The sequence below is a fragment of the Anopheles stephensi genome, chromosome 3, assembly GCF_013141755.1.
Source record: "Anopheles stephensi strain Indian chromosome 3, UCI_ANSTEP_V1.0, whole genome shotgun sequence".
NCBI lineage: Eukaryota > Metazoa > Arthropoda > Insecta > Diptera > Culicidae > Anopheles > Anopheles stephensi.
Genome location: NC_050203.1, coordinates 30,475,119 through 30,495,326, shown reverse-complemented (window position 1 = coordinate 30,495,326; position 20,208 = coordinate 30,475,119). Strand labels below are relative to the sequence as shown.

Here is a 20,208-nt window from a genome sequence, read left to right as displayed (position 1 = left end):
ATGAATTTCATTGCCCAGTGCCAGTGGCTCCGATTTTTTTTTGTTTCGCTTGTACTTCTACGTCAATGCCGATGTTGCTCGTGTACTAATCCAAAATGGCAGATGATGAACCACACACTTTTTGCCTCGCCGAGATGTTTATCAACGGACGGTTTCCACAAAAGTGGCCCTACACACAGCTTACGTTCTAGGCCGTCCGATATGATTCGCGCTAGCGAAGAGAGCAAAACTGCCGGGCCGTCTGTCTGTCCGACAGGGCTGTAGATCGGATGCGGTGGTTTACGCTCAGTTGCATGTCCTCGCAGCACCGGAGGATATATAGACAAGCGAAATGAAATAACCTACAAACGTCCCGTGTTCCCTAGACATTCTGAATGGCCTGTCTGTTTGGTTGCTTCGCCGTGTTAGTTGTTCCACCGTTTCTCGGTGTGTCTGTGGACAAATACCAGCCAAGCAAACTACCGGTTGCATCGGCTAACAACATTTCTCATGCATGCGAATGGTGTTGCTCTTTTTTCTGTTTTGGGGGGGAAAATGGAAAATGGAAGCTTTCCCCGGTACCGCCGGCGATGGTGAGAACATTCGTCAAAAAAGTAGTACCGAACCCTATATTGCTATCCGGAGTGGTTCGTCGTCGGGAAAAGGCATAGCAATGAAAACGCAAAATGCCCATGCTCACCCAAAAAAACCTGGGGCCCGTTCTTGTTGAGCACGTGCATTTGAGGAGCTTCTTTTTTCTGAATGCCAGGGCTCACACACACACACACTCACAAAACCGGAGCGTTTTTCTGCATAATAAAGCGAAGCACGAAAACGAAAATGGTGTCCATTGGGGCTATGTCCAGGAGCGTGGTGTAGAATACGAAACTGGGACAACTGGGTTTTTCGTTTTTCTCCCAAATCCGGTGAGCCTTCTTCAGTGTACAGCAACACCGCTTACGCTTGTGTTAGCATACTCCTCCATGCGGTAACAGTAAATCCGTTTATGCAAAGACTAACAGATGGACCGAAAGCGGCCTCCCAGTTTGACTACTAGTGAGCCTTCGAAATCGCCTTCCCGGTGGCGGCATAACGCTCGGTTCAACACAATCGGGTCGATATTGATCAGATCAGAGGTTTTGCTAAATTGATAAACCATTCCCTCCCTGGGGGGCTATCAGCTTTTGGGTAGGCCACAAAACCTCGACCGATGATTGGTTCAAACAAATTTCGCTCGTTTAAGAACAAAAGCCCTCAGCTCAGTCTTACTATTTGCCTACGTCTGAATGTATCCGATGAGAGTCTGCGCTGCTGGGGCGTTCCGAAGAGCAAATATAAAGACAAATATTTGCCCCAATACTTGGTTGTTGGCCAATTAATGATGATCCGTAGAGCTGGAAGGCAATTTGGGATACGGTTCGGAAGATATTTAGCTCAACACTCAGCAACAAATGATATCGAACGGCAAACTAATCAAGGCCCCCCGAGACATTGTTCGATTTTTGGAGCCATAGACAAGAATGCCGGAGAATGATGACCTCTTCTACTTGGACCGCAGAGAAATTCTTCACGAGAGGAAGCGGTCAAAATTGAATCAACTATTTTTAACCGGGCGCGTTGAAGTAATTAACCCTCGCGGGGTTTCTTCGCTACTTTGAGCTAGCTCCGGGAAGCTGTGCGTGGCCAGCAAAAACCTAGCCGACCCTTTTGAACCTGTGCCACACGCTAGTTCGTGCGAGCGTGTCAATCAGCCTACTTGCCCGGGCACACGAATTTCTCATTTCCTTCGATCACGCGAGCATAGACGCGGTTGTGCTGGCGCCATCAGGAAATGAGTTCATTCACGAAATCCACCAGCAAAGCTATCGGTGCGAACGGGAGAGTGTAGGACTGTAACGAATGAGCCAAACAAACTTCCGTCCCGGCGCTGGACACGTTCGATCTTCAATCAAACCAGCCCCCCCCCCCCCCCCCCCCCCCCGACCACCAACTCCAAGGTTCGCTCGCTGCTGTCGACGACTGGCCGGCAATGGTCGAAATATTGAGTCATGTCGAAAATTTCACTTTCCGGCAGCACCAAAACAAATCAATTCTTCCACACTGCTAGGCACGCGGAGGAGTTTTCGTTGACGGGAAATTTATTCTCCGCTTTAGTGACCGGAGCGTCCCGAGCTTCTTGCCGCGGGTTGCAGCACACAACATTCCACAAATTCTACAATTCTTCACAGTCCGCTCGTGGCATGGCTGCGTCAGCATCTCTCGCGTGCATACCACCGGCCCAAAAATTGCGCCGGAACTTTTGTGGTGGCCCGATCGCTCGTTAATACTGATCGTCCATTGTCGGCAAAGAATTCCGCCCAGATTTTTCGCCCTTCTCGTCCGGATGTCCGAGTACCGGCGCCCGACGGACCGAAGATGAAGCACGGAGGATGAATTATGATTATTATCCAAGCTTTGTTCGCCTCGACAGTAGGGCCAGGAGGAGGAATGTTTTGTGACGGAAGCGAGGAAAAGCATCACGACAACTTCCGAAACGAAACAGTCCGCCTTCCGCCTTTCCGAAGGGGCACAGGAGGCGGCTCATGTTTCAGCCAGCGGAGTTGGGTCTTCTGGAAGGGAACGCGTCGGCGCTATTATTGTTCTGGAGAAAGAGATTACACGCCAATCATATCGGGATGGGGAGCCAATGCGAGAGAGGGTAACGACATTATTAGGCTGTGGATGAGAGGTTGATGATGGTAATGTTAATGTTGAACCAACATTGTACCGCCGGCGTGAGGATCGGGTCCAGGACGCGTACATCCATTTTCCATTTGCTTCCTGAGCTTGCGTAGTTATTTTTATCGCAAAAAGACAACATTTATTAAGTAAATCAATATTCAATACCAGGCTTTACGCTTCCCATTTGCAAAGCATTCTTCCAATCCCATTCATCACTCCCACGGCGGATGCTGGAAGCATGGGACGTGATTGAAACTAAGCGAGCAATAAATAATGCCTTTTAAATAGAATGTCATTAGCTTGTTAAATCAAAGTAAAGTGACAAGCGCTCCACAGCGCTGCAATCTCGAAGACAGCTTCCCATGCCCTGCTGGCACAACATTTACCGGAAACATTTAAAACTCTCCCTCACGCCTATCTTGTTGGAAGCGTTGGAAAAATGGCATCACCAGCTGTGACTTGCTCACATCAAACGACACGGCTGTCACCGTACAACCGCGACTCCGCAAGCGCCGCGATGTTCTCCTCTCACGGTCAGAAGAAATGGAGAACGAAACACACATTTCAAACCAATAAAACTATCATAAATAAAAATTAAAGCGTAATCTGGTTTGATCGCCGATGTCGCGCACTGCACTGGAAACGCTGGCCAAGAAAGCCAACAAAGCCGTCCCCCATTTGGGAGCAGGCAAGTGAGTACCAGTGTGCAAGAACCCTTCACCGTTCAGCTTCTGCGAAACTCTTTTCCCATTTCCCATGATCATGAGTTGCCCGTTGGCGTTTATGGGCACGATCATCATCAGGGGCCACCACTTAATATCCCTCGAACTCAGGTCCCGATTTGTAGTGTTCCTATCGGGAGCATCGGCAGAGTGTGGGTGGACCTCCCCGCGCGAATGGCGAACGGCCAATATAAATCTCGGTACGGACGGGATAATTAATGTAATTGCTGTCTGCACAGTCGCGACATTTTAGCCCTCTGCGTTACTTATCAAATTAATACACCCGGTTGTTTTTTTTTTTTTGTTTCGGTAATTGTTTCGTTCACCTTCGAGCGTATAATGGTCCAGAATGACGCCATGCACGGGAAATGTATCTCTGCTTGTTGACACAGGGACCAACTTTTTCGTCCGAGCTCTACCGGAAGACAGCCGTCACACGGGAAAGCAAACTACTATCGAGCAAAAACCCACCATTATATTGGTCGCGCGCACGTAGACAAATTTATTTGTTCGACCATTTTATGGTCCCACCATTAACGGGGGGGTTTTTTGTTGGTGGACGCACGCACTCGCGCTCGTTCCTAGCCTACCACGAACCAACAAGTCTTGGCGGCAGTATGCGAGCACAAGTGAATGCGATTGCCTTTGATTCGCTCGGTCGTGCAGCGTGCCAGCAGTATGAGCCGTTTTACAATGGATTCATTCATTGCTAGCCATTACAAAAACCACAACGACAGCTGGCGCGGCGCCCACATAGACATCCACCCCAGTCCACCGATCGGATCGGAAACACGGACAACTTCTAGGGACCATCGCACATCTCGGTCTACCGCTCGGTGTAAGCAGAGGTTTCTTGAATGCCGAGAAGCGTGAAAGGTGTCTGCGGGTTTAGAAAACTGCCCACTGTCCAGCTTTTTCAACCACAGCGCATTAGGTCATACCAGTGCCGGTGATGGAGGTTTGCCGATTGACGGAAACTTCTTCTTGACGATAGACTTCAAGTGTTCTTTCGCTAGTGAAACATTCTGCAAACACTGCAAGAACTGTGTCACGGTGAGCGAAGAGGCGCAGCTGGGACACGGACCCTTATCGCTAGGACAGCATCGCGTGGATGTGCGCGCCAGATTAATGAAACCTGTCCGCGAATATTAATGGCCCAGCCAGCCTGTCCGCCACCGGTTGCTGCGAATGAACGACACAGTTCAAGAAGCAAATCACGCGATTTGCTACCACCCAGTTATCGATTACAACACGTGCAATACGATCGATTAGGATGGGCACGGTTTTTACCGCCCTTCAGCAAACGCAATCTCTTATCGCAATCGTCCAGCTTGGGTCTCTGGATGACGTCCATGTTGTTGTCCGCGTTTGTTTGCCAAGTTTGAACAATCGAACGACCAAAAGTTTTTGCATCAGTAATCCTTGGGCATGGTTTCGATAAGCATATCTAGCAGTAGATAAGTGAATCGCCCAGCCGCAGACCTAAAATACTCCGTTGTTCCTAAGCCACATTTCAGTTTCTTGAGACGTGCACAAGCTGCTAAAGCTATCCTCAGTTGCTCCCGGTGCTAGTGCTGCTCTATCCCGTAACAATGAAGTCTCCGTTTGCACTACTGCTCGTTCTGCTGGTGACGATCATCGCCAGCTTCGGTACTGCGCAGGCCGCCTGCGGTCCTAACCCTCGCTGTCCAGCCGACGCCAGCAACTATCTACTGCCCCACCCGGACTGCACGCAGTACTACGTCTGCAACCAGGGAACGGCCTGCGAACAGAGCTGCCCGGTCGGCCAACACTTCAACTCCTACCACCGACAGTGTGAGGCACCGGAAACGGCCTGCTGCGACATTTTCATTCCCTGCAATCCGACCGGGTGAATGGGTACGCCATACGCGTGGTTGCCCACCAAAAACTAGCCAGCCACCCTCTCTCGGGTAGTCTCCTCCGCGAAACACTTCAATAAAAATGTGCCAACGAGGCACAAACGTTCCTTTTGCACCGTAGAACACGAACTCCCCGGGTGGGTCTCGTTTGCCGATCTTTTCAACCCGAAATTTGGTCACGTCCGTGTAAAAACTAGCGTGTTGCGTGTCCCGCCTTCCCGTAAGCCTGATGCTGCTTATGGCTTCGTCATCCGTCCAGGGAAAAGCGATATTTTGTTTACGCGTTGGTACGAGCTTCAAATAAAACGAAGGAAAAAAAACGAGCAACATCTGATTAGCAGAAACTTTGTGAGGTCGACAGAGATCGGGGTCTAGAAATTCTGCGACCAACTAAACAAATTTAGACTTCATCCGAGCTGGGCGTGGTGGGATTTCGCTTCATTTACATTATCGGTGGTGTATCGTTGGCGTTATTCTTTCTTCTCTTGCTGTATAAACAAACGTCACACACAATTTTCGGGTGGGGGCAAACAAAAAATAGAAGCAATGCAATGTTTGCAGTTTGAACATTGTTCTTGCTGTCTGGGAGGTTAGTTGAGCCGGAGAGCTATAATCATTCTTCCTGGATCGATCTCCATCTCGGCGTGCATGCCAATAAAGAGTTTTCAATTTCGAACGACAATCTACCGAATGGAACGCGGCCGTGATATTGGACCGGAGAAGATGATTTAGCACTTCCTCGCCCAGTGGAAAACCGATCAAGATGTCGGGCCTTTTTGGAAGCCGATGTCGGCGATCGAATCTATACACAACTCAACACGTGAAAACGTGTGGTTAATGCGTGTGTGTGTGAAGGTTTGTTAAAAATAGTCCATTCGAAAGAAACGGAACTTTCAACGCCTTTCATCTGTACCGAGAGGAGGAGGGTTGTAGATACCCGTGTTGTCATTCTGCCTTCCTTTTGACCAATGCCGCCTTTTTTGGGGCGGCGATCTTCCACGCACGATCGGTCGTGCTACCATCCCTCCCTCCATTTCCATGTTCTGGGAAGGTGTGCAAATCGTGGTTCGAGGAGGTCCATTTTTGCATGTCTCCCCAATGCTAGCCAGTCTTTGCAGACTCTGGCTAGCGCACATGTGCAGTCTCAGAATGTTGGCTTAGAAACACGAACGAACGCGTCTGGACGGACACGGGATATGTTTAATTGTTTATACGAACGGGACACCGCCGGGATTCGTTGCCGGACAACGCACGTCGGCGGCATATGTGTGGTGGCCTCGAATGACAGTAGTAAAAAGAATTGTAAAATAAACTATCCATGGCTTGGGCTTGGTGCGTTTGCCACCTAAAAAACAAAGACATAATTGGCAAGTTGGTCTATTTTTATCGGATGCCCAGTTGCGGTTTGATGACGACATCGTCTAGCAGTCGCACATTCGGCCTTTTTGGGTAGTTTGAGATATCCGGCAATGCAAGACATGACATTCTAGTTCAAATAAACTACGATTTTAAGGAATTCTGAATTTAGATCTCGAATGATACCACACCCAATAATCCCTCTTCTTGGAGCATTCTGTCCAGGTTTTCCCAATTCTTATCTGTGTTACTTCTCCTTCTCCGGAACCTTAGCCCGGATTATGGAAAATCGACCCGTTTCTTGTCACACCGGCAATCCTGGCAACCAGCTAATGATATTACCATTTCTGTGTCGAAGCTTACCCGTAAGCCACCCCACACTAAGCGTGACCCAAATCCCCCGAACCGAAGATGTGCTATGATGGTTTTGGGGCAAACGCCACGCGAATGATGCCGTCCGTAATGAGCTTTTAAGTGAATTTTAAATGGACGTATACATTTCCCTTTTGTTTTTCTTTCCCCCCGAACGAGCGACACCCACACACACCTCATCACCAGAGGCCGGAGGTGCGCACATGTTTTTTTTAATGCTGTCTCATTTAGCAGCCATTTGCAATTATGCGTGTACTCTGAGCGTACCGGGCGTCGGGCAAGGATGTGAGAGCGAGCGCGCGATTTGGGTCACATTAAGCAAACGCACCACCGACCGACCGAATGAGATTTTCCACCTTATCCCGGGTGAGGAAAATGGTCGTATTCAATTAAACGAAAACAAACGATGGCAAAACATAAATTATCATTTTAATAGCTTCATTTTCCGTTACGCTCTTTTTTTGTTCTGTTTTGTCTAACTGCGAAGTAATCATCAAGGACTCGCTACGCTACGGTCGACGGATAAGGACGAAAGTCATTTTTATTCATGTGCAACATGAATTTCCCGCTTGGGGTTTTTTTGTTTTTTGGGGGGAAAAGAGACATTTTAAAAACGGAACAGGCCAAAATTACCTTCCGCCATCATTAAGCGTAACATTTTTCTTGTTTGGAAAGTAAAGTCGGAAGGTGCTCACAAGGTAAAAGAGTCCTGGAGATAATAATGGGGCTATTTCTGTCCGTCGGATTTGCTGCTTGCTGTTGTTGCCTCGCGCACGCAAAACAACGTGCAGCTGGCAACAGATTCACAGCCAGAAACTTTCCGTTCGTTTTGAGTGTGCTCATCGTCAAAATATCCTTCAAAGAGCCTTTTCCCGTACACCATTACGCGAAGATATTACATTACACCGGGCGCCCTTTTAGGCGAGTTTGTTCTTGAAAACTGAAAACTGACTGATGCGAAGCAAAAATGGGATGAAAAGTCGGATGGAAAATCGGTTCTCTTTTATCGCTTCCAAGAATTTGGAATATTCGATCGATACGCAACTACCTTCAATTTCTGCGTCCTCTCGAAAGGCTCATAACGACATCATCAAACAAAGACTCTCGAGTGTTCTCGGCCCTAAACAACACAAACAATTTCGAAACTCTCGATGGATGCTTTAACACGCGCCATTCTAAAGAACGAACAAGTACGTTCGGCCTAGACTTATTCCGACCGGACACGAACGCCCGAACCCAAGACTTTCAGGAATGCATCTGAGCCCCGTTCACATGCAATTATTCACACGACGCCTCCGGTGAAGCTAATAAGCTTGCAGGAGCATTTCTTCCACCGTGGCGTGGAATGTCGCACGGAACTACTGGAGAACCGGCGTAACTAGACCAATCGAGCCACCGAAGCTCAGCCTTCTTCTTCCCAATCACACCGAAAATGATCCACATTCAGGAACACATACCGCAGTGAGAGAGAGAGAGTGAAAAAACCTCATGTCATGTTGCAGTTCTGGACATATCATCCGTTGACGGCCGAAGGAATGGGAAGCTACCCTTCCCATAATTACCCGTAGTTCCGTGTCAACAAATAATTAAAATTGCATTATCACATCTACCAGCAATGCCGCTGATTGTTGGCCATCCGAACGACACGCAGCGTGTTAAACCAACACGTCGTCGGGAGACATGAGGGCAATTTTACAGCTGACACGATGCAATTTTACCACATCATACGCAGCGCTGGACTGGCATCGGTGGCCAGGTAATGGAGGAGTCTCCCTGGTTAGGTACTTGCGGCTGGGACGATTAACACCCGGACGGTGACGTCCGGTTTTATGAAACATGTTGGGAGCTGCCGGCACAACCTGATATTGCTCCAATTTCTAATTCCCACCAACTAGAAGAGGCCACCCCTCCAAGCCACACACATGGGTTCACCTCATCACATCAGGATCGTCGCCATCATCGTCATCATCATCATGTGGCATCGGCAAAGTTTCCAAAGCCTTGGTCGGGGATTATATGGACAAGCCCATCAAAGCTTTTCGCTAATCTTTCCACGAATCTTCTTTGGGCTTTGTTTCATCTCACTGAGCTTAACCTATCGTAGGGGTGGGGGGAGGCCTTTTCTACTACTACTGCCTCCGGATGTTCCGTTTCCAAAGTTACGTATATCGAGCAGTGGAGATCGAGAACAATCGGTTCCTTTCGTATCAGAAATCAAATCATGCTATCGGGAGCTTCATAACGGAGCCTTCTACCGGTTACCAAGGTTAACGAGGTGCGTCTATACTAGCTATGTGTTGTGTTGGGGGAATATAATCAAATCATACACACAGATCACATTCTTCACATCCTGAGAGAATCGCTACTTTTTTTGTTGGTTTGATTGGTATCGGCTGTACGCTACCGTTTCACGATTCTGAAGCTCTGGACGAGTTTTACCCGTCGGATGGACTGAGTCTCGAGCGAGAATGAAAAGGAGGGTGGAATGAAAAAACCCCGGGCAGAAATAGAATAATAAAGCCTCACTTATGATTTTCGAGTGGAGGGGAAAAGCTTCACTGTCGAGGATATATGTTCTCACGACTACCTCACGTCAGAGCAAATCCAAAGTTGTGGACGGTTGTTTGTCGTCGACGGAAAACGTTTCCAATTCTTCCAAACGTTACTTTCAACTCGTGTGTGTGTGTGTGTGTTTTCCCCGTTATGGGAACCGTTTTAATATCCGGTCGTGTCATCAAATTTTGATTGCGTCGTCTTGTTTGATTTGCCGAACTTTCAAAGCCAGGTGGAACGGTTGTTTTTTAACGTCTAAACCAGCGAGAGCAGGATGCTGGAGAAGCTTGGCACGCGTTTCGAGATTGGATCGATATGCAGCGACATGCAAACATTTATTGGCGGAAATGTATTGTGAGTTGCTACCACCACGAGCAGCCATTTTTATTCGCTTATTTGTTCTAATGTAATCGCTGGAAGGATTAGCTGCCGATCGAAACACGCTTATGAAACAGACAAGGTTTTAAGTTTCATCAAGGTCCACCATTTCGCCGGGTGACCAACAGAGCAATCCATCACTGCCACTAGCCGGACAGTGAACCGTCCGTTGGGTGGCACATAAACAGTAATCAAAATGCTCGTTCGGGTGTTCCGAAAAATTAAACCAAAATAGAACATATGCTCTTACAAGCCTTCGTGTCCAGCGCGGGACAGGCTAGCAGGGGCCACAGTCTCCTAGCTCTATGATTTATCATTCCCAATTAAGTGCATACCCGGCCGAACCTTAGATGACTTCATGCGGCCACATCGTCCGCGTATGTTTATTAGCGGGCAAGAATGTGACCGTTTTCGCACCCGCACACCGAGGGCACCCATATACGCTAGACGCTGCAGACCTAGACCACCTACCAAGAAGAAAGAGATCGTCGGTCGATTCGCCATCATACACACATCTCCCCACGAGACATCCGTCGTAGCCGGGTCTCGTTTTTATTTCGACAATATCAACGGGAGGCTTTTGAAATTGGACCTTACTCTCCGGACGCGGGGTCAAACGCGCGCCCGTACATTCCAACCGGGGGCGCTTAATTTAGCAAAATTGAGTTTTATAGTGTTCCAGCCGTCCGTTGGCACGCCCCGTGATGCTGTTACGGGGCAGCTCGATTTTCGGCACCGACACGATTCCGATTCGTGTCAATTCGCGCACGTCCGAGGGGCCGCATTAAAAAATCTCATCAAATTAGAAGGTCCAGAAACAGCAACCCAATTACCCGAGCAGTGACATAAAAACTGGAAGTTTGCTGATGTCATCGGACAACAAGATTGAAACACAGATATTCATGCTCGGGAGAAGATCATTTTGAAAATTTGCAAAGTGCACCTTAAGCTCGACGGAGGAGAGCACAGGTTAAAGCCTAAAGACGATTCCGGATAACTTATTTCTAGACGCCGGGAATAGAAAGGCAACGCAGGAGTAGGGGGGCAAAACATAAGCTCAGGTTTCACAGCCCAGTTTTGCTGAATGAGTTTCATTGAGGACGAACTTGAGCCGTGTTCCATCCGGCAAAGTTGGCATTCCAGGCTCAAAACAACACAAACAATCCGCTTACTTCTTGCTGACGTCGAGAGTGTATCGTCTTCTGTGTCCTCTGTGCGTCGATGATTGCTACTGTAAACCTGCTTGAAGCCCTCTCCTCATGAATGGGACGCCCAGGGGATCCAGCATAGAAGTATTTGTTTATCGTATTATCTTCGTAAGCGAATAGCTTGCTGTGTCGTGTGACAAGTGCTTGGCGAAGATGGAGCTTATGCATTGGTATTCTTGGACATATTTTTTTTTTTGGGTCTTCAAATTGTATGTAAAAGAGCGAGAACTCCGGTCTTGGCTCGTCTAAACGACCCTCCATTATGTCATCCTCATCTTTGCTAAACGATCGACATCCAACGCACCTCATTTACCATTCGCAACGATGCTCTCGATGTACAACCCGATAGTGCAAAGTACGTCATTTCATCTTCGAATACGGGAGATTGTTGCTGTCAATTTTTCATTGCGAAACCCTTTACACACACACACACACCTTCTTGCCTGACGGACATAAGCTTTCCCACTTTATCCCACCAACCCGGTCCCGGCGATGTCGTTAATGTGCAAAGTAAATATATTTGCCGACATTACTTAACTGTTAGGTGCAGTAAATCAACAAAGACACACCGGAAAGTCCCATCCCTTCATCATCTCCTCCATGCCCCTTATTTTCTTTTTTGCTCCATCATCTACTGCGCGTTGCTTGCCTTCCTTGTGACACATTCATCAACATCATATCACCGCCATGTGCTTTCCCGCCCCTAGTTTTCGGGGTGGTTCATTGAGAGGGGATGAAAAATTGCATCCGATCCGATGCACTTCCTTTGCAGCATCATCACCACCATGATGCATCACATCACGACCCTCGCTTTTTCTGCACACACACACACACACATGGGGTGGGTCGGGCGATCGTCTAAACAACTTTCACGGAGCTTAATAATTTGATAATGTGCTTGTGCATGCTTACTTGCCTGGCTCGGCTGATACCTGATCGAGATAGGGAGCAGCAGGACCACCACCAGCCAACCAGTGTATATTTGTACGATAAAGTTTCGCTTCGAGGTCGAGTTGAAGCACTTTCCGGTTGAAATAATTGTTGATCTGTGTGCCTGTGTGGGGAGCGCTGGGTTCCGCCAAGAGTTTGTGTGGATGATAACTTTTGATAGAATTATCCGAGTCGTTCCGAAGTTCCTTTGACGGGGTTTGCGAGTGTCACTGAAAGTTCCTCGCCCTGCGCTAACCGTTTTCCTGGATTCGGGAAAAATGCGGGAAGTACTTCGGAAATGGGGCAAAAATAACGAGCTTTTACTGGAACGGACCCGGCCTGAGGAGAAGTAGTGGAGTAGCTAGTTAAGCTGATGGAAATTACTCTCTGTTACTGTGTAACAATTTCCACATTTAAAGTTTCCCTAGTTGGGATTGAAATGAAGATGAATAGTTTTAGCATGCAAGAGGAGCCATAGATGAGGTTAATCGACGAGCTGCTCAACTGAATGGTACAATTAGATTAAATTACTTCAAATGAAAGTCTTTTGTTACAGATGATCAGTTGAGCTATTTAAAATTAATTATCTTTATTGTTTGGGCAGCCAACTACAACCTTCAACAGATCCGATGACAGGCACTTTTTCTGGTACTTTTAGACTTCAATTTACCCGCAACTGGATGATCACAAGTCCTGTGTTCTAAGATAACGGCTGCGATGGGATTCGAAAGCAGGTTATGCCTTGCGAAAGCCAGCGCCGCTACCGTCTCGACCACCAGGCCGCCATCATGAACGATGGTTAAGACTCAAATGTAAATGTCATTCTCTCTTCTTGAATTGATTTGCTCGTAAAAAAGGACGAAAAAGTCCTACAACTTACAATGAACACAGGACATTTATCATATTAATGATACACAAGGACCTACATTCAAATCTGAGCGCAAATTGAGTTCTACCATCCATTGAAGCTCCACTCTCCCGTCAGACCAGGTGTAAGTGAAGGTCATCTCACCCCAGTAATATTCCCTAAGGGTTCGTTTTTCCAACAGCTTTTTTTCCCCACTTTTGCTCATCGTGCCCATCATCAATGGGACCGAAGATAACGAATTTATTGTTACACGATTCATGATTAAAAGCATGCACGACCCTCTCACCCTTGGAGCGTAAAAGCTTCCTCCCGCAAGAAGCCAACGAATATGCCAGGTTGCCGGGAAAATTAGATTTTCCAGCACCATATTGCTTGGTCGGCCCCCGAACCAATCGTGCCGATGGGCGAAATAATGTATGTACTACTGCCAAATCTACCTGCCAATAACAAGCGAGATAACCACATAACCACTTACTGAGCAGTGCGACTGACTCCCAATCACGAGGATGAAAAAGGGATTTTCATTTAAGCTTTCCCGAGTACCTAAAGAAATGTGGAGCAAATGGAATTCCCTTTTATATTCACCTATTTTAATAAACTGAATAAAATAGCCCACCTCCCACCCCGATTCGCTGTACGGTTTTGCGTAATCAGCAGCGTAAAAACACACGCGCGCGAGAACATGAGCACCGAATGGGTGTTTGCGCGCGGACAAAATCGCAAAACCCATATTTACAGGAGCCATGCACCGGGGGGTTCTGTGGTAGGGAAAATGTTGATGAAACACTACGTTGGCGGTACGCTTTTGTGAGTTGATTAAATTACGCTCAACTCCACCCATCCAACCGCCACACCATGCAAATCCGGTGGCCGAACAGTGAACTATGTAGCGCGCAGTGTTGGGTTGATTGCGCGCGCGGTACTCACCCTTGTCAATGGAAATCGATCCGTGCCACTGATAAGCACACACCGAAAACAAGCAACCAACGAAGCCCAACGTGTGTGTGTGTGTGGGTAGGCAAGCATAAAATTAATATTTCGTCAGCGAATAACTAACCCGCGACCATATGTCGGCACCTGGCACCTTTCCACTGTACATCCATACCGTCGGCCGCATCGATTTGGAAGCAACAGCTCGGCCCAGCGGTTGGGCAAGGAGGGTAGCTTTGTGCATGTTGTGCATTTTCCGCAGTCCGGCTCCGGTACTGAAGTGCAGTCGCGCACTAAACGACCTCCCGCGAAGAAGAGCGACATACAGGGCATTATAATCGCTATTGATACAATTTGCATAACTAAGCGTGGGGAAGCGCTATTAGAGAGGAACATGACAAGCAGGGAAGAGCGAACCTCACACACACACGCACTGCTTTGTCGGCATTAATGAGATTAATTATCGGCGATCGTTGCGGGCATAATAATGTCGCGTAGTTAATTTAATAAAGCACGGCAAATAGTCCGCGGACGAATGTAGGGCGGTTAATTGATCGGCTGTTGACGGGCCGAAAAACATTGATTGGCTGATGGCTTATCTAAATCGGTGCTATTACTGCTCACTACCGGTCTGCTACCTATTACCACCGTGTCTCCGATCACTTCCTTCCAGAGAACCGCATGTGTGTCGCTTTACCAACAACATGATGATCGTCTACAGCGGTGGATGTAGTTCCTTAGGTTACTTTGCTTATACTCTATATCCCATAGCTAACGCTTAAAGCTAACCAAATTTAATTTTTCAACCATCAAAACAACCGCGAAGACATCATCCCTCCCTTAAAAGACTCATCCGGAAACAGATTTAATGTTCACAGTCTCAAAGACCCCAACCGTCAAAGGTCACACGCCGAAATCGTCCATCAGGCTCAGGTCCCCCCCCTTTCCGGAGCTGTCGGGGCGTGGGATTTAATTTATCTCCATTTCATCACCGAACCGGAGTTCGCCAGTTTCGCCCAAAGCTCTCAAGCTCCCGGAATGGCTAATTCGCAATTAATCGCCACCATTCACGCGCGGGCCAGTTTTGGCGGAGGATATAAGTCGGTCAAAGAAAGCAGATTTGGCGATATCGCGATTGCCGGCAGGCAGCCTGACACAACTGATCGAAAGGACAACTTTCTTAATTTCACACTCCACGCATACGGCGGTGAGGTAGTTTTCCGTTTCCCTTGAAGTACGCTTTAAAGAGAAGACTGTGGTCGAAGAACGCATTACCGGTCTCCACGGGCAAGGATAATCCGATGAAGTACTTTCGTTCGGAAAACGGAATCCCTGTGAGCGGTGAAAGTGAAACAACAATTAGATGATGCGATGAGGATAAGCTTCGAGGATAGGCGAGCGATACTAGAACATCCTCCAACATAACAACCAGACCGAGTAGCGTCTGGAACTGAAACATCAGAAAGTTTGTATCGGCTGGGCACACTATGCAGCTATTGGATGCGACTCCAGCTAGTCGTGTACTCCAAAGTGGCCCTAAAAAAGGAAGGCATCTTGTGGGGAAGAATATTTTCCCGGCGAAGACTCAAGCGCCGTACTAAGCACCCATATCGGTGGTCTTCCATCGTCCCTCTCAGTCAGACTGGCGACGAACGAGTTGTGTGTGCAGGATGATGTTGTACTTATTTGCATAAATTATGCACGGTAATTGAATTTTTGTCATCATCCTTTCGCCATGTCCATCTAGCCCAGTGTTTTTGCCTTGTTCTCACTTACTCCATCATTTCCGACCGGTCCCGAAGCTCTCGACCATTCATTCGGGAACGCACAAAGATGAAAGGAAACGTTGCTACGACCACCACCACGACCAACTTCCTTGAAGTTGGTACGTCCTGCTAAGAAGCTACTGCTTATTAAGATGTTTTTTACGTCTCCCATGCTACTCCTTCCTTCTCGATTCGAGGGCGAATAGTAGCTGCAGCTGCCCACTTGCCACGTTGCCATTTGTGGAATGGGACCGCGAAACACGGGCAATGAATCAAATAACACGAAACCAGCGCCCGGAAAGCGTGCGTCAACAGAAAGAAGTAATTATTGCGATTAAAATCCACGCAATGGGTACACCGAAAAGCAAACTTGAACCACAAGAAACCGGGGAGGTGTTCGGTCACGATCACCGGTATCCGATCGAAGTGGAATTGTCCCTCGGGCTCGGCAATACTTGATTGGAGCCAGCAGAGGGTAATGGTGTACGTTACGAACAGAGAAAGACGGTTGGAATCCTCCGGACAGGATTGCGATAACCGGTTCCGCATGCGCAAGGGACAAATTGTGACACGCGCTTTAATGTGCCCAATAAGGCGGGGGTTCTTCTCCCTATTAAATTAAAGTAAAACTCTCCTTATGCCTTCATTTATGGTCCAAACGCCGACGGTGGCCACTTGGTAGCGCGCGCGCGCACCTGCCCCTTTTAACCGTGACTGCCAATCATGATTGAAGAATTAGTAATCGAATGAATGAAATTGGTTCAACAACACTCTGTTGACCCTTCCGTCTTGTCCTACTCGCCCAGGACGGGTGAGCGAACAACATTGTACTTGAACAAGCGGGTCCCTTTGTTCTGGGCAAGGTTGTCACCTAATCATCGCACACAGGTCACACAATTATGGAAAATCCCACCATGCACTCGGTGGCCACAAGTACACCCCGGGAGGTACGGAGAACCGACAAGTTAAGCTCTTGGGTAAATAAAACCCCAAAAATTATTTACCAACTCTTGCCAATGAACAGCGCGAGGGACACAGTTTTGATTGCCACACGCGATTATCACGATCCTCAGATTCTTGAACGATAACGATCAACGTCGGTATCTTTAACGGCGAAGAGCGGGAAGAATTTAAGAGATCACAGCATCCGACCATAACCTCGGGAAACCTTGCAATACTTCAGCTTGAAACCTTGAATGTCCGAAGAAGGATGAAAGCACCGTCGATCTGCAATTGTGTCGCTGGAGGTAAGATCTTGCGCCCGAAAAAACATTCTCCGGCACTTCGTTCGCTTACTTAAGCTTATTCGCACCTTGCTATGATTTATTAGTTTTGTGTATGCAGATTGTACTACGGGCACGGTCTGAGTCTCTCTCTCTTAATCCAGCATCAAGTCAACTTGAAAAAAGGAAAATAAATACAACAATCGGTACGCCAGTGTTCGGCAGTGCAGAGGGCTTTCGTTTGGCTCTTTTACCGTCTCGTTTACCTTGGGCCGGTTTGATTCGTGTGTCTGAAGTGTCTCTCCGTGACAAAAAAATATATATGTGTACACGAACACATGCCAGGGACTTCCCTGGATGGCGTAATCCTTGCGGGGCGTACGCACACCATGCATCTCCCCTGCAGCCACAAATCCATGACCTTTAAACGTACCTTGTGGCCTGTGGGGCCCCTGTTGTGGCCAAACTACCCGCACAGTTGCATTGTCCGTGAAAAGTGCACTTCTGCAGCACTGCTCCAAAGCCCGCTCGACTGAAGAGGAGGTCGAAAGGGCACTCCCGAGAGAGAGCTTGGAACACAATCGCTAATACCACAACCGGGACAGAGCATGAGATATTTAATATACTCTTCGCTCACCCAAGTTTACTGCTAATACTTGATGCCCACCAGCGCACATCATAATGCTACCGACATTTCTGGTTGGAGAAAGAGTCGCAAACAAAACCCTGGCGCCATAATCTTAAGCTCCTCCATCATAACTTTCCCCCGGGGGAAGAGAGAGAGAGAGAGCTCAGACACGGCGGATGTGATGCACAGCAGGGTGGAGAACCTCCTCAGTGACCGGTGTGCGTTTATTCCGCAAAGGTTAGCCATAAAAGCTAGCAATGGGGTTTTGGAATTATGTCGTTCTCTAATGATGAATTCATGAAACGCGAGATGAAATCAGAAGAAAAGAATGCGCTGCTACTGCAGCCCACGGTAACAAGGGGACGCAATAGATCCCGCCGAAGAAACACACACCCACACCAGCGGTAAACAGCGCAGCGTGTAGTTTATACACCACCGGCTTGCTGGTGGGACGGTCGGTTTGTTTCCGATTCGGCTCTGTCGTTCATACTTTCTTTCCCCTACTGCCGCAAAGCAAACCGCATGCCGGGTGCATGCTTGTAATAATAAAAATAAAATACGCTCCAGACTTTTTTCCTTCGTAACGCGCCAAATATCCATCCGCTTGGATCTGCCACGACCGCTTATGGCAAATGGCTGATGGTGGGTGGAGCATTGCGATGACTACCTCGCGACTATCTGTTCCATCCCACCAATCCCACCGTGTGCCGTCCAATCCTTACCGACACGCTGATCTGGCAAAGCCCTCGGCTCAACGTGTTTCTCGGAAAGAAGACGTTACACCTTCGCCAACGTGTGCTCATACATTTATGCGATATCTGCTTCGTATGATATCACCAGCGCCGTACAATGTTACCGGTTCACCGGTTTCGTATTCGCAATCGTCACGTTCGGGCTGTGCCTATCGAGGGGCAATTAAAATTACACTCGGCAGGATATTTAACGGATATTACACCTAACACCATTTGCAATCACTGGTGGCATCATTAACACTGTGGCGCTGCTCTTCTTCCCAACGTGATGGGGGAAAAGGAACGGGATGTGGGAGAGACGAGACGGAAGGGATGAGAATTATTTATGACTTCCCTGTTAGGTTCATAAGCCCGCAAAAGAAACAGCATCCCACGTTGTTCAACCACAAATCCTTGGTACGGTAAGGCATGCTCGCGACTGCCAGATGAGTACTTCCCATGCTCACACCTAGAGGGCGCTAGGCTGCTCGCTCCCATGACATCAACCTTATTACCGGTGGGTCGGGTCGCGTGTAAACGGCATTAAAATACCGACAGCTTCAAAGGAGACAAATTATCTCCCCACATCATTCCATAGGAACTATATTTTAATTTCCCCCGCTTTTTTCTCTGCTTTTCCCTCTCTCTCTAGGTCTTCTGCAAAGATACGATATCAAACGAAATCATCATCAACATCAAGAGGCATCCCGCTTGAAAGGAGTCACAAAAGGCTTGCAAAAAAGGGAAGCTCACCACCGTTGGCAACACGACGGACGACGTCCTGCTTAAAAACTTGATCCTTGCACACATTTTTCTGCTTCCGGTTATTGCTCATCGAAGCGTACGGGCGAAGCCTAACGGGAAGTATCATCGGTTTGCTAGCGGAAAAGGGGAAAAAAGGAAATTATACTCCGCTTGGTTCCCGGCAGTTGAAGTGTGGGTAAAAAGGATACACACGCTACAAATTCCGTCCAAGGGGACGAAGCACCGCGGAAGAAAATTAGTACCCACTCGGCGCCCACTTCGGTGAAATAATTTTAATTAAATTCAGTTCACGTGGACGTCGTGCCACACGTCAGTGGATAGTACCCGGTTGGTTCCGAGCCTGTGTACTAAGCTTTCAATTAGTGTGTCCGCTTTTCGCGAGAGCATCATTTTACTGCCCGCGATTGTGCGTCCAACCCGAATCGGATAATATTTCAGCGTGTAATCGGTGCTCTTTTCGCACAACTGAACTCCTTCTGAAGGAAGGTAACACATTCTTTGATTAATGGCAGCTGGCTTCAGCATGGATTCGAAAACGGTATTACTCGGTAAGCGCACGAAGGATGGCAACTGGATCTGTTACAATTTTAATGAGTGTTCTTATATTCCGAATTTGATCTTTCTTTTCTGGCAGTCATTTGCATGCTGGCGATGGTGGCGCTAGCGCTGGCCGAAAACGACACGCGGCACGATGTGGAAGCCAAGCCACAGTACCGCCGGTTCAAGCGTATGTACGTCATGTGCCCGCCAAAGTTTAGCCGCATCGGGAACGAGTGTTACTACATCTCGCCCAACAAACAGAACTGGCTCGATGCGTACTTCGAGTGTAAGGACCACAACAGCAAGCTGGCCGAGCCGATGATGTACGAGGACAAGCATCTCCGGAAGTATCTGCAGAAAATCAAGCGTAAGGATTGTCGGCTTGTCCCTCAAAGCTGTCTATTTTAATCCAGTATTTTCTTATTATCTACCTCCTTTTTGTAAAACCTCCCATAAAAATATACCAGTGTCAGAAGACCTTTGGATCGGCGGTACCTTCAACTGGAAGCTGAAGAAATGGCAATGGGGACACAATGGGCGCGAGATCGAGTATCAATCGTTCAGCCAAATCTTTCCTGGGTAATTGCCGATTCGCTTTATTACTGTAATTTTTAGCACACACACACACACAACTACAAACGAGTTCCTCAAGTGCGTC

At 48.0% G+C, this 20,208-nt stretch overlaps 2 protein-coding genes across 4 annotated transcripts in view; one reads left to right on the top strand and one right to left on the bottom strand.

Moving 5' to 3' along the window:
* Positions 1-20,208, bottom strand: part of LOC118509477 (HIV Tat-specific factor 1 homolog) — a 56,914-nt gene that overhangs the window by 20,873 nt on the left and 15,833 nt on the right. The window lies entirely within an intron of this gene.
* Positions 1-20,208, top strand: part of LOC118509478 — a 113,109-nt gene that overhangs the window by 89,042 nt on the left and 3,859 nt on the right. For all 3 annotated transcript variants that reach the window (XM_036050119.1, XM_036050120.1, XM_036050118.1), the window contains 3 exons: positions 18,898-19,558; positions 19,645-19,917; positions 20,018-20,129. In XM_036050119.1, the coding sequence (XP_035906012.1) occupies positions 19,516-19,558; positions 19,645-19,917; positions 20,018-20,129 (428 nt within the window). In that variant the 5' untranslated portion in view covers positions 18,898-19,515. The remainder of the gene's footprint in view (positions 1-18,897; positions 19,559-19,644; positions 19,918-20,017; positions 20,130-20,208) is intronic.